Raw genomic sequence first — 13,222 nt, forward strand, 5'->3', positions numbered from 1 at the left:
CCCTCATCCAGAGGTTAATCAACTTCTCCCACATTCACTGGAGGCACTTTCCTTCCCCTCCCCTACCCAGAGCGATAATTAGGTCAACACCACTGCCGTTAGCCCTGAGAACAGAATTCCCAGTGTCCCTCAAACCTATCCCAACTTACCCTCCACATTACAAGCCTGACCACCAGGCAAATACTTCTGCTCAAGGAGGGGAAAGACACGAAGAAAACTTGAGGGACAGCGCTGTTAGGCTGAGCAGGACAAACTGACAGAGGAACCTCAGTCTGGCTGAGGTTCAGGGCAGAACCATAGGCTAAAAGGGGATGAAAAGCAAGTTCTGTGCTGGGAGTCTGAGGTTGTTTGCTTTAAACTGGAGACAGAAATGTTCTAGTGAAATAGGAATAGAAACAACAACCCTGGAAGAGAGGTAGTAGGTTGTCTGGTGTTCCCTATTTAGACTCGCTCAACACACAGGATTGCCACTTAAACTCTGGGTCAAGAATAAACAGGTGAAAACAAAAATAATCAAGGCAGAGGAAACCGATTCAAACTGGAATTCTCTGCCCTTTTTTACTGCTTTACCCAACAGCAAAGCAAATTCCCACCCTCCTCCAGCCCGACCGCTGCACCAAGCAGCTCTGGCTGATGCTCTCACCTGGGTTTTGACATTTTCTGGGTCCTCAGTTTGGTTCTCTCTCTTCAGGCTGGGCTTCCAGGCGTTCTCTGCCTTCTTCAAGTGGACATCCTCCTTCACACACACAGTGATGATCTTCCTGGGCTCCCTCCTCTGGCCTGGCTGAGATCTCCTCGGTCCAACATTCAACAACTAGGATAAAAACATTCCTTGTTATATCCCCTTTTAAACTCCCATCTCGATAAAACACTCCTGGGCACACGCCAACACCAACAACCAGCAACTCCTCCTGGGACGCTGAGGACTCTCTCCGACCCAACACACCGGTCTGGGTTGGTCAGAGGGAACAGGAAGACATCAAACATGTTTCTCTTGGGCAGCTTTTCCCAAAAAAGCCACGGGATGACCACTGCCTCCACACAGCAACAATGCTCCAGACGCTGCTTAAACGCTGCAGAGCTCAACCCAACCGACCCAAAACTGCAGAAAGAGACATCACAGCAAAGGCCTGTTTAAGGATTAAATCAGTTTTACTGGGAATTGCTTCAAACAGAGCCATTTTGAGAGAGGAATGACACAAACCACATCATATCAGTGCTGCCCCTGCACTGCAGGAACAGAGCTCCTAACAGAAGCAAGGCATTGAGCGCTTCTCTGCAACCCCCAGTAACACGATGCTCTGCCAGGTCTAAACAGGTCAGACAACTGCTCAAACCAGGGAGTTTTTCATCAGCCATACAAGTGACAGGTCACAAGACACCCCCCAAACTCCCTCTCCACCAACAGGGAGCTTCTGACCTCAGACTAAAGGGACAGAATGCTGTCAGGAGGTTATTCTTCCCCTGCATTCTTTCACATCTCTGAATTCAGGTATTGGGAATGTCCAACCCCGATGTAAAAATCAGTGTAGCAACTCCACTCCATTACTGAACCTCATTACTTCCCACAGAAGTAATTAATCTCTTCTGTGGGCAGCAGGCAACCTCGCTGTGAAAGGGGAGGGGGGCATTCAAAACACACCTCTCCTCAACCAAGGGATTCAGGGAGCATCAGACAGGCAAAACCACCTCCTTCAGCTTCACCCAGCGCGGGAGGAGAGTGCTTTAGCTGGCGCCTGCCGTGTATCCGCCCCAAACCCACTTGTGCACCATTAGGACCCACCAAACCTCTTTTTAAAGACAGAAGCTCCTTTCTGTGCTCTGAACTGCTCAGCTTGGGCATGGTAAAGGCGTGGTGCTGCCCATGGAAGTGAACAAACACAACTGCTGCCAGCGCTCTCCTTTGGGCCGCGCTACCCGATGGCAGCAACAGAACAAGACGTTGTCCCAAGACAACAACCTCCTGCCATGATGTGCTCCACACAGCCAGGGATGTGTGGAAGGGGGCTGTGTGGTGTGCTGGTGCAGCAAGACTTCCATTCCACCAGCACGCAGGGAGATAACCCATCGGATCACTCACACTTCGTCGGGCGCACACCGTAACCGTGATGCAACCGTGCAGCGTGACGGCTCCCAAGGAATCAACAGTGGAACCAGAGAGCAGGACCAGGGAGCCTTCCTGATGCTCAAAGTGTGCAGACACCTTCCTAAACCAGCCATCAACCCCTCCCCGTGGCTACTCTCCGCTCCCACCCAGAGCCCTTGATCGACACCAGTATGACGTGGTGAATGCTGCTTTGCAGCCCCGTGTTACGACACCTGCTCCAGCTTTACACCTTTTCACATGATTTTGCTGCCCAGGTTCTACCCACACTGCAAACCTGTGGCTGTGGAAAGAACAAACTTCCCTCCGGTTGAAAAAGACAGGCAGCAACGCAACAGCAAACCGACAGGTTTCAGCCATCATCACACACCTCCCAGCCCATGGAAAGCCTGGGGACCAGTGTTGGGCTGCCAGTGTGCCCTGGAAATCAAAATGTTTGGGCTCATTTCTCCCAGAAACCCAGCAAAAGCCAGCGAGAGGCAACGTGCAGCCGCTCTGGTGCGGCAGCAGCTTCGGTCTGAAGGACCTTCCAACCTCAGCCAGGCCGTGCCGGGCGAGGACAGAGCGGCAGAGGCACGGTGCCCCCTCAGGAACCAGCCCTTGCAAAGCTGAAGCAGCGGGTTTGAGAGTTCACTAAGGCTCCAAACGGAGGAGGGAACCATCCCCCTTGCAAAACTGAGGGGTGCAGGGACTACTCTTTGTATCTTCCACATATCCACACACTACACACACCGCAGCCTCCCCAAATCCCGCTGCTTCAAGGCCAGACCTCGAACAAAAGATTTCCTTGAGATTTTCTTTTTAATAGCTGTGAATAAACTCAGTTCAGACAGTTTGATTGGGCTTTAAAAGCAGCCAACAGAAGCCTCCTTTGAGTGTGCAATAAAATAATCTACAGAGCAAACTTTTAACCAGAAAGCAGCCAGGGAGTTTTTTGATTCCAAATTTACTGAGTGGCAAGTTCAAGAGGTGCCTGAGCTCAGGCCTGGCCTCATTATCCTACCCCAGGCCACGTACCTAATAAAGCTTCATAGCACCTGTGGTTACAGCACTACAGCTCCTACAGGAAGAGTGTTTTCCACACAAGGCACGGAGAAGCGCTTGCCAGATGTTACTACATCAACCTGAATGACCTGACTTGTGATGAAAAAGGTGGGGGAATAAAAAAAGGGGGAAGAAACAGGGATGAGCCTTCTGCAGGGGAGCTAAAATCTCACAGCAGCACAGTCCGAGCTGGTACTTTCTCTCCCTCCCTCCCCATCTGCTTTCGCTCTCAGTGCACAAGTCACTGTAACACTTTAAAAAGCATCCAAGGAATTAAAGAACAGCACCGGCCTCTACACCAGACCCCAACCCTGGGGTTAGATGCTCAAAAGTGATTCTGCCTCCCAGGGAAGCACAAGGATTGAGGCGACTCGAGTTTCCATCACCTCTCGGAACGGGTAACACCAGACACATCCCACCTCGGCGCGCAGGGATAGATTGGTCCCTCTCCACCCCTATTTCCCCACATTTCCATCTCGTTACCCACTGTGCTCATCTAACTTCTTGTCTACATCAAGCAGCATTTATTAGCTGCATGTCATCCCCATGTAATTACACCCCTGGTGCTGTTCGATGCGACATTCGTTAGTTCTCCAAACAATCACACGACACGTTTCAAGCCGAAAGGAGGAATAAATGGAAGACAGAAGCCAAGGAAGCAAAACAAAGAGTCTCAATGTGCTGGAAGCTTGTTAGGGCTGAGCTGCTCCACGTTATTTCGAGGGCAAGGGAGAGGCAGTGGGGTTTAATGGTTTATGGGCATGGCCTGTGTAGAGGTGGAATGACCGAGCGGACAGACAGCGCACACGCAGGGGGTTCTTTGCCATGCTTCATGAGAAGAGAACGGTCTGTTTTGCTCAGGGTCCACACCCCTCACACACCCTATATAAGCCCCCAACATCACGGGGCTCGTTGAGACGACGTTACCTTCAACCCCTCCTCCAGAAAAAAACAACCCCAAAGAAAGGCTCTTACTCTGTAAAGGCGCAAATGTAAGATGTATGTTATGTGCTGAATGCTCCAAATGAACGGGGTAAGCGGGACTTACCTTTTCTCCCCCTTTCCACAGGTCTGCAAAGTGCAGACCCCTCGCGGATCCCGCTCAGGCCAACGTCCCAGCATGCCCTCAGCTGGTGATGTCCCACCCACCACTGAAGACTGCCTAGAGGGGTACAATGCAAGTCTTGTTTCTTTTTTTTTTTTTTAATCTTTTTTTTTCTTTTCTTTTTTTATTTTTGCTTTTTTTTTTCTTTTTTATAATTTTTAATTTTCTTTTAAACACTGTTGCACCTTTTTGTAAAGTTTTCTGCCAGTTGGTTCTTTATCAACAGCGGGCGTTAGGGGGGAAATAAAAACAAGAAAGAAAAATAAAAGAAAAGAAAAAAGAAAAAAAAAAAGAGAAAAAAGACAACTCTACAAAAAGGTGCAAAGATCGTGGGGGAGAGGGAGGGATTCAGCTTACCCCTATCGGCAGGTTCCTCAATGGTGGGTGAGGCGAGACCAAGAGAGGGCATGCTGGGGAACCGCACCGAGCCAGGGAGGGCAATCCAGGGTTGCTCTGCACTTTGCAGGCCTGCAGAAAGAGAAAGAGCAACAGGGACGTTACCAAAACGCCAAGGGGCTCGGGACGCTCAGCGCTCTGGGAGGAGAGGAGACGCCAGAGTACAACCTGGTGAGTCCTAAACATAGGAAGCGATGTGGAGCTCAAACAGCATCGAGGTTTGGGGACAGGGCGGTGCTCCGAGAGGAACCGCGACACTGAGGTTTACTTCAAGACATGGCTGTGAACCCCAGAACTGAGGCACTGGCCATGAGAGCGCTGCCAAACCAGAGACACTACAGCGACTCAAAGCCGACGGGTCTGACTCGGAGCCTCCTGGAAACCTGCACGCTTGGAAGTCCAGGTTATTCAGTGAACTCAGCAGCTTTGGAAGAGAAACGCTGGCTATGGCATTAGATATATCTCCAGGGATATATCGGATGTATCTTAACAGACAGATGAGAAAGAAATAATAAATCAATGATTGCACCCAATGGAGGCAGCTCCCATCCTCCAGCTGCGGCTGCCTGGGTGGCACCGTGCTGCGGAGCACCCGCACCCCACCGACCAGGGACAGCAAAGGCAAGGAGGAAGAATTCAGAGAGGGATTCCCGAGTTTGGGCAAAGCCAGACATGGGGAAAAGGTGAAAGGAAAGCAGAAGGCAAGGCAGGAAAACGAGGAATGAAGGGACCGAAGTAAAGCAACGTATGGAAGCACAGAGAAAAGAAGAATGCAGGAGGTGCTGTGTGTACAGACACGGGTATTTGTTAGTAAAATCGATTTGTAGCCCTGAGAAGGACTTGGGACATGATGTAAAGCTCAACGTGCCCCAGCAATGTGCACTCACAGCCCAGAAAACCAACCCTGTCCTGGGCTGCAGCACCAGCAGCAGGACCAACAGGTCTGGAGGGAGGATTTGGTCCCTCTGGTCTGCTCTGGGGAGCCCCCCTGCAGTGCTGCCTCCAGGACAAGGAGGATGTGGAACTGTTGGAGCCTGTCTCCAGGTTCAGCCCAGAGAAGAGAAGGCTGATTCTGGGCAGAGCTCTGAGCCCCTTCCAGCCCCTCAAGGGGCTCCCGGAGAGCTGGTACCGAGGGCAGGGAGGGCCAGGCCCAGGGGAACGGCCTTCAGCTGCAGGAGAGCAGCTGGAGAGGGACTGGGAGGCAGAAATCCTTCCTGGGAGGGGGGAGGCCCTGGCACAGGGTGCCCAGAGAAGCTGGGGCTGGCCTGGGATCCCTGGCAGGGATCAAGGCCAGGTTGGATGGGGCTTGGGGCACCCTGGGCTAGTGGGGGGTGTCCCTGCCCATGGCAGGGGGTGCACTGGGGATGCTCTGAGGGCCCTGCCCACCCAAACCAGCCTGCAAGTCTGTGACTGTTTTTCACAGACTCCCATGATGACACACACTGACGCCAGGTTGTTGCACGAGAAACACTGAGTTCCCACGTGTGGGACTCTCCTCATGGTGGAAACACGTTTCCACACCTCTCACAGGAAACAGGGAAGGAGATTAAACCCACTGAAGAGCAATACATACCAGAGAAACACCCATCCACAACGATCTCCTAATTTGCCTAAACTTTTGACAGCCAAGAACACGCGCCCCTTGCATTCATCCTGACCAAACCAGAACCAACGGAGCATCGGGAGAGGCCCAACAGCCTGAGGATGAACTTGATGGGTGGTTAAGGCCAGTTTTTAAATTAGCAAGTTGGGGTAAACTCACACTTCCAGATACGTTTCTTCCCCCGGAGGTCTGCCTCCCAAAATCAGCAAAGGCTGGCGTGAAGTCTGGTCCCCGAGGCAGTATCCGAGGGTCCAGAGTTCTCAGTGGCAATTTTGGCTGGCTGACCTGCATGGTGGAGCAGAACAAACAGACAGGACCTGTTCAGCCAGGGCTGCAGTGACCAAAATCCACACAAGTCTACAGGCAAACCTCAACAGTCACATTTAACAAATGCTTTCAACAAACTGTGCAAGTTTTCTGCTTCTATGCTCACGCTGAAGAGACATTTAACTGACAATTCATCTTCAGCAGGTGACTCCTGAGGAAACAGTGGAGTTCAGAACCCTTTCAAGGCTGAGCATGGCCTATGGAGGATGAATTTACAGTGACACGGGCCCGTGTTCTGCAGAATGAATTGGATGGCCCTGGTTCAGGATCACTGAACTGAGCCTTTCCCTCAGAGAGATGTCTTGTGTTAATGAGACAGACAGCTGACCAAGCACAGGAAGCTCTGAAGCAGAGCAGGGAGAGGCAGTCATGGAAAACTGGATGGAATTGTTTGGGGAACAAGACTGAGGTTTACAATTTGGCTGGGAATGAAATTCAGAGTGGAAATGGTTCTGTGCATGAGAAGCACCCACATCCCGGTCCAGGCTTGGATCTTAAGAGTGAGTCTGTAGTGGTGACATCAAAATCAAGCTGCTACAGGGTTCTAACCCAGAGGAGACCCAGATCTTGGTGTCAGCACTTCAGAAATCACAGTCATCTCAGTAAGCGCAGGCACGTGGCAGAGGAATCACACCTGTGATGTGGCTGGACAGAAATCCCAAACCTCTGTCAGAGTCAGGGCTTTACAACTGTTTCATCAGCTCAAATAGTGACACAGCTCTTCCAGACCCAAACACAGCAGAGTCTGCCCAAAAACGTGCCTATGCTTTCTGACCACAGAGCTGAGCTGCTCAGCACCCCTGACAGTCTCTCTTTGCTCATATCCTCGTGGCTTCACGATTTTAAATCCTAATAACTACCCAGGAGAACTTAAATCCAGGTTGCTCCAGTCATTAAATAACCCCCTGCACGTTCGTTAGGCACCAAGACAGAGCTCTATCTGAGCATTTTTGGGATGTGACCACCACTGAGTACTTCCCCTTCCTGAGAAAACTCTGCACAGAGTCTGTCAAGGCCTAAAGCACCCGTTAGGGATCCTTATCTCCACTAAACCAGCCCTGCACGTACCTGTTTTATCGGCTCTCCTCTCACCTTGTCCAGAACCACATCGCTGATGGGAGGCAGCCCCTCTGGCTTCTGGATACAGACAGGCATGAACTGGAAATCCAGTAAGAATTCCCGGTCGTACTGTTTCTTCGCGCCCGGGTCCAGGGGCTTCCACTGCTCTATAAGGAGAGGAGGTGCCTGAGATTCATAGGTAAGAACAAAACCTCCGCTCCCCGAGATGCCTCTGGGTAAATTCCAAGGGAAGGGATTGTTACAGCACTTTGGGACATTTTAATTTGACTTTATTTTCATCCTGAAGGCAGCCAGGAGAGGAATAGAGAACACAGGTCATGTTAAGGGACAGCAAGCGATGGGGAGCACAGAGCCAGCTCCTGGGGCAGCCACCGATGGAACTCATCACCAATCCCAGGTTTAATCCACACCATCTCCCCCTGAACTCTGAATTTTGCTCTCTCCTGTGATAAAACCAAACAGGGACAATGCCCTGCTAGTGGGTGAAAATGCCAAAGTTAAAGGGGCTGGTTTTGGGTCACACAGCAACGGACGCAGAGCTGAGAGGACAGCACCACATGGAGCAAAAAGACCCTCTGAAAATGGGAAAAAACAGGAGTTTTAACCACCCACAGTGGAGTTAACAGTGGAAACCAGAAGAAATCACACGACTATGGGTCATACTCAGGAATCACAACTTCTCACCCAGTTTTTCTTAGGGTATTCTGGGCAGAACTGTGATGCAGAGGTCCCCAAGCGATGCAAACTGAAACAGAAACCCGCAGCCACTCCAGCAAGGAGAATTAGCAACTGGAAGCCTGGAGACTGGATTTTCTTTCCTGACCACGGCCTTGCTCAGCACCCAGGTTGTCCAGTAAGGCCCTAAAGTAGGCAGCATGTTTTTATCTGGAGGAAAACATCTGTAGGAGATGCCACCTTCATATTACACTGATGTCAGGTGGCAGCGCTTCCCGTTCACCCAGCTGTTGATGCACTGTTAAGGTTTCCTATTAACTCCTTATTTTCAGCAGCTTTATGTCTCTGGGTTCTCCCCATCTGCATCCCAGCAGAGGCCAGGAACAGGGATTTATTTCAAGAGATGGGTTTTAATGACCAGGAATGAAACTACTCAAGATTTCAATGTTTTAGCAGTTTAACTTGGTGCAGTTTTGTTTCTGCAGAGCTTTGGGATAAAGGACTGCAGCAAACGGTTTGGCTGGCTATCCCAGCTGGAATTCCCAGCCAGCTGCTGCTGTGCCACACCACCCTCCATTTATCATGGAAAAGCACCGACAGCAGCAAGAAACAGTTTATATGTACAATTTCCTCCCCCTGGAAAGCTCTCAACAAGCTGTTCTAACGTGAAAAGCAGCTGGGGAGCGTCACAGGCAGGGGTCTGGGTCCCCAGTGAGGGGAGAGACTGGGATCTAACACACAGCTCCTCCTATAGTTGATCAAAAGGCAAAAAAATATCCTGTTTTAGAAATAACAGAGCCAAAAAAAATGAGGATTATGGCACCAAGCAGCCAGGTTTGCTTTGTGACAGACAAATCCAGAGCATGCTGCTTCCCAAGGGATAAGCTGAGCCCTCCAACTGAGCAAAAGGCCATCCGGACCCAAACTGGGATCTCTCTGACCACATCAAGTGTTTTGGACAGACAGCTGATCAATTCTGGATGAATTAATTCAAGATGTGTGGAACTACTGAACTGGCCAGGCAGCGTCAGCGTGCGGTGAGCCGTCAAGAGGCCTCTGTGTTTCCTCCTAACGACCTGACACTGCCAAATTAATAGAAGAAAAGCAATTTGGGTCTTTGTCTGAGCAAAGCTGCACTGGAATAACATCTGCAGTGTGCTCATCACTCAGTGGTGATGCTTCTTCCTGATGCTCCTTCCCAATACCTTCCCCAGGCTCTCAGGGTCCTTCCCTATTCTGTTTCCTACTCTTGGATTTCCGAGCTCTTAAGAGGGATTTATTTTAAGGGAGCTTCACCTGGATAAGAAATGGCTTAAAAACTGGCACCAAGCAGTCAGTCTCAAGGTCTCTTGTAAATTAAGAGGTGAATTAAGAGGTTCCAGTCTACAAGTTTAATATCTTAATACATACCACAACCTCCCTTAGGTAGCCTATACCTGGTGCTAAACAGCAACAGAAGAACCACATCCTGTGAGCCTAAACTTGGATTATTTTACCAGAGGAACTGCTCTCAGTCCAATAACCAAGTCCAGACTAAAGACCACATACTATTTCTCTTCTTTTCCTTGTTCTTTCCTTAGTCTGAAGCTCTGGGCAACTGCTTAGCCAAGAAATTAAAATCTCTATGAACACATGTACTGGTATTTAGGGCCCAGTCAGAGCTCTCCAATCTCTTCTTTAAGAAGCATGTCCACTTAGATGGGACTTCTTGGATCCTTCTCAGCTGTGGATCACACAGGATCCAATTTGCCACCACTTCCACCCCGCCACAGCCAACACCCACACGTGCCATAAATCCCAGGGATTAGGAATTTCCTCTTCTCTTCGTTAACACCAGCAAGAAAAACCCAACCAGCTTCTCCTGCCCCCAAAGTCTCTCCAAGCCTCTTGGTGAGTGGATCCCCATGGAGGCAAAAAGCTGTGCCCCCTCCCAGCCCCACGGGAACATCCGACCTGTAGTGGGGAAGACACACAGGGCATGAGCAGCCCTTAAAGGAAACAGTCAGGAAACCAAGGCAGAGCCTGAAACAGGATTTACCTGGTTTATACTGGTATGCTGGCCCTTCACCTGAGCTCTCTGTGAAGCCTGGGTTTGCATCAGTCCCTTCTCCCTCTGAAACGCTCTCGGCGCCGTTCCGGACAGGTTCTGCTTCCTGCTCTCCGTTCTCTTCCACAGGTTTTGCTTTTTTAAGCTCAGAGGGGTCTCTCTCCAGTTGAAACCCATGGCTCATTTTCTCCTGTTCGAATTCAAGTACTTTATCACCTGAAAGTTCCTCTTCTACTTTAGGCTGAAGGAGAGATGGAAACACAGAGGTTAGTTGAACACACCCTGCCAAGATCCAGAGCACATGGAATGGCTCTTCATTTACTCACCCAGCCTGACAGGAACACACACACACATCTTAAACTGTGATACAAGATGTGCAGCACCACACAGAACCAGTTCTGGTTCATTACCAGAGATAACCCACTGATAATTAACAGCACAACTGGAAAGACTCAGCACTGCCCATCAACGTTACTGGGATGGGCTAGAAGGAACTGCTCAGCCCTCCAGCATGATGGTGACCAGCAATCCCAGCCAGCTTCTCCCTCCTCCCTTCTCTCTCAGCTCACTGGCTGGTGCCAAGGGCACACTGGGCTCATCCAGGGGATCCCTCCTTTCCCACCACAGATCCCAGTAACAGGGTAAGGTGACACAGAGCCACACCTTCAGCATCTCTGCCTCAGGAAGAACCACCAGTAACATACCCCTGGCTGGCTGGGAAGCTTGCCAAGGACACAGCCCGAGCCTGAATTCAGACAGGGAACATGGTGGGAACGTGGTTTTCCCAAGAGAAACCCCACCACATCTGTGCATTAAGGGAAAGACTTAACTGAGGATGCTCCAGAGGAGGATCTCAATCCTTCCCCTTCCTTCCCTGAGGACACTGCACCCTAAAATGCTTTTTGGAGGGTTTTTTCAAGGGAATCCTCGAAAAAAACCTTAGTGGTGGTGAAAACACCAAGCTCCTCCAACAAGTGATGAAGAAACTGTACAAAGCTCACACAGCCCAGCACCATCCTTTGCTCGCCAGCTTGAAAACGAGCTTCAGGATGCTTTGAATTTCCCTGGATTACCCAACCAGCAGCTTTTCTGCTGTGCACAGAGCAGCTGTCACAGCACAATACCTCACACATGAGCATTTTAAGGATCTCTTCCCCCAGTAGCAGAGGGGAGAACTCATCTATAGCACCCATACCCTGTATCTGCTGCTTCAGTGGAGACACCACAAGTGTTTCCTTCTATGAAGGATGAAGAACTGTCCACTAGACTCAAGAGCTACTTTGCACTGATGTGCTTTTAGAGCAGAATGGTTCAGTGGTGTCTGTGGGGACAGCAAGTTGAGGAGGAAACAACACGAATAACAACTGGAAGAAGCAGTGATGCTTCTCTGCATCACATCTGGCCAACAGCAGATGTTAGATATGCACAGGGCAGCCAGGATTTGAACATTTTCACTCTCTCAACCCCTCTGTGATCTATTCCAACACCAGATATTAAACAAAGAGGTTCCTCCTGCGATATCCCTACCAGAACAGCAACATGGGACACGTTGGTTTCTCATCTTGTTACTGTAGAGCTGGTTGTGCCTGAAAACTCTGAGGTTGTCATCAGGGAAAACTGACCTTCTGCCATGACATCACAATGGCATCGTTGGTGGCAGAACCACCAGCAAAATGTCCCCTCAGTGGCCCAGGACACACACAGGGCAGCACTAAGGGATTTCAAACTTTTACTTTTTACAGGACACAGTTACACCTTCCTCCAGGTTGGGAGTTGTTAAATGAGGCAAGAGGAATGAAAACAGAAAAGCTTCAACAAGGAACAGACCAAAATATTGGGGAATAGCACAGTTCCCCCCAAAAAAAGGCCTCCCTGGGGCCTTGCAAGACAAGAAGGAAGCATCACACCTAAAGCACAACTTAAAGAGAGCAACATCATCATCATCATCAAACTGGGATAAAGCAGGACCAGGGTTCCCTCTTACCTCTGTTTCTGCCTCTGTCACCTCCTCAGTGGCTTGGGTCTGGTCTTTTGGTTTCTTCCACGTCTTTGGTGCAGTTACAGCTGTTGGGGCTGCAATAGAAGTGTACAGCTGTTACAAGGCTGCATTACACAGAGGGAATTTGGCCATGGGTGTTGATGGGTGTCCCTCTCACACACTGGTCTTACATACAGGAGAATGAAGCAGGACTCAGCTTGACAGAACCCCTTCTTGTTCCCACTAACACAATCATTAGTGGGATGTTGAGATGAGGTAATTGTTTCACAAGTTGCTCATTCAAGCTGGAAGTGATGCTTGTGATGGCAAGGAGTGTGTATTGCCAACAGGGTAAGGACCACGCAGGGCAGAAGGAAACCTTCAGGAGTGGAATTGTTTCAAAGGATCAGGGAGCAAAAGCTTTTCTCAATGGAATTTTCTCAAGAAATATTAGGAGAATTAGCCATTATCTGCAGTGTAACCATGACCAGGCAAAAAAAAATAATCCAGTATCTCACCTGAAAGGACAACTCCTTCAATCCTGCTCTCCTCAGCTGGGTGTTTTGATTTAAAAGCAGGTTAACACCACCACCCATTCACTTCCCTGGCCAACAAATTCAAAGAAAACACTGTATTGTACTTCTATGACCAGCAGTGATGTCCTCTGATCACTTTTCTATGCCAAAGGGTAAAAGAAACCACACATGCTCAAACTCAAAGTTATGCTACAGAAACATCCCCATTTCACTCTTAAACACACAGAAATTAACTCCAGGTGATGGATCTGGGATTGGCAAAGGTCTGGGGTGTTCCCTTCCTCAACAGCCAGGCTGTGGATGTAATCTCTTCTCACTGAGACATTC

At 49.8% G+C, this 13,222-nt stretch overlaps 1 protein-coding gene across 2 annotated transcripts in view; it reads right to left on the minus strand.

Annotated features, from left to right (window-relative positions):
* Positions 1–13,222, minus strand: part of EIF4G3 (eukaryotic translation initiation factor 4 gamma 3) — a 54,861-nt gene that overhangs the window by 23,510 nt on the left and 18,129 nt on the right. The window contains exons 7-11 of one of the 2 annotated variants that reach the window (XM_084274710.1): positions 12,366–12,454; positions 10,373–10,622; positions 7,672–7,805; positions 6,412–6,537; positions 644–814 (exon numbers count right to left, since the gene is read on the minus strand). In XM_084274710.1, the coding sequence (XP_084130836.1) occupies positions 644–814; positions 6,412–6,537; positions 7,672–7,805; positions 10,373–10,622; positions 12,366–12,454 (770 nt within the window). Of the gene's footprint in view, positions 1–643; positions 815–6,411; positions 6,538–7,647; positions 7,806–10,372; positions 10,623–12,365; positions 12,455–13,222 lie in introns of both variants that reach the window. The other variant, XM_084274709.1, reaches the window with a different exon arrangement.

Source organism: Gallinula chloropus (genome assembly GCF_964237585.1).
Source record: "Gallinula chloropus genome assembly, chromosome: 23".
Lineage (NCBI taxonomy): Eukaryota > Metazoa > Chordata > Aves > Gruiformes > Rallidae > Gallinula > Gallinula chloropus.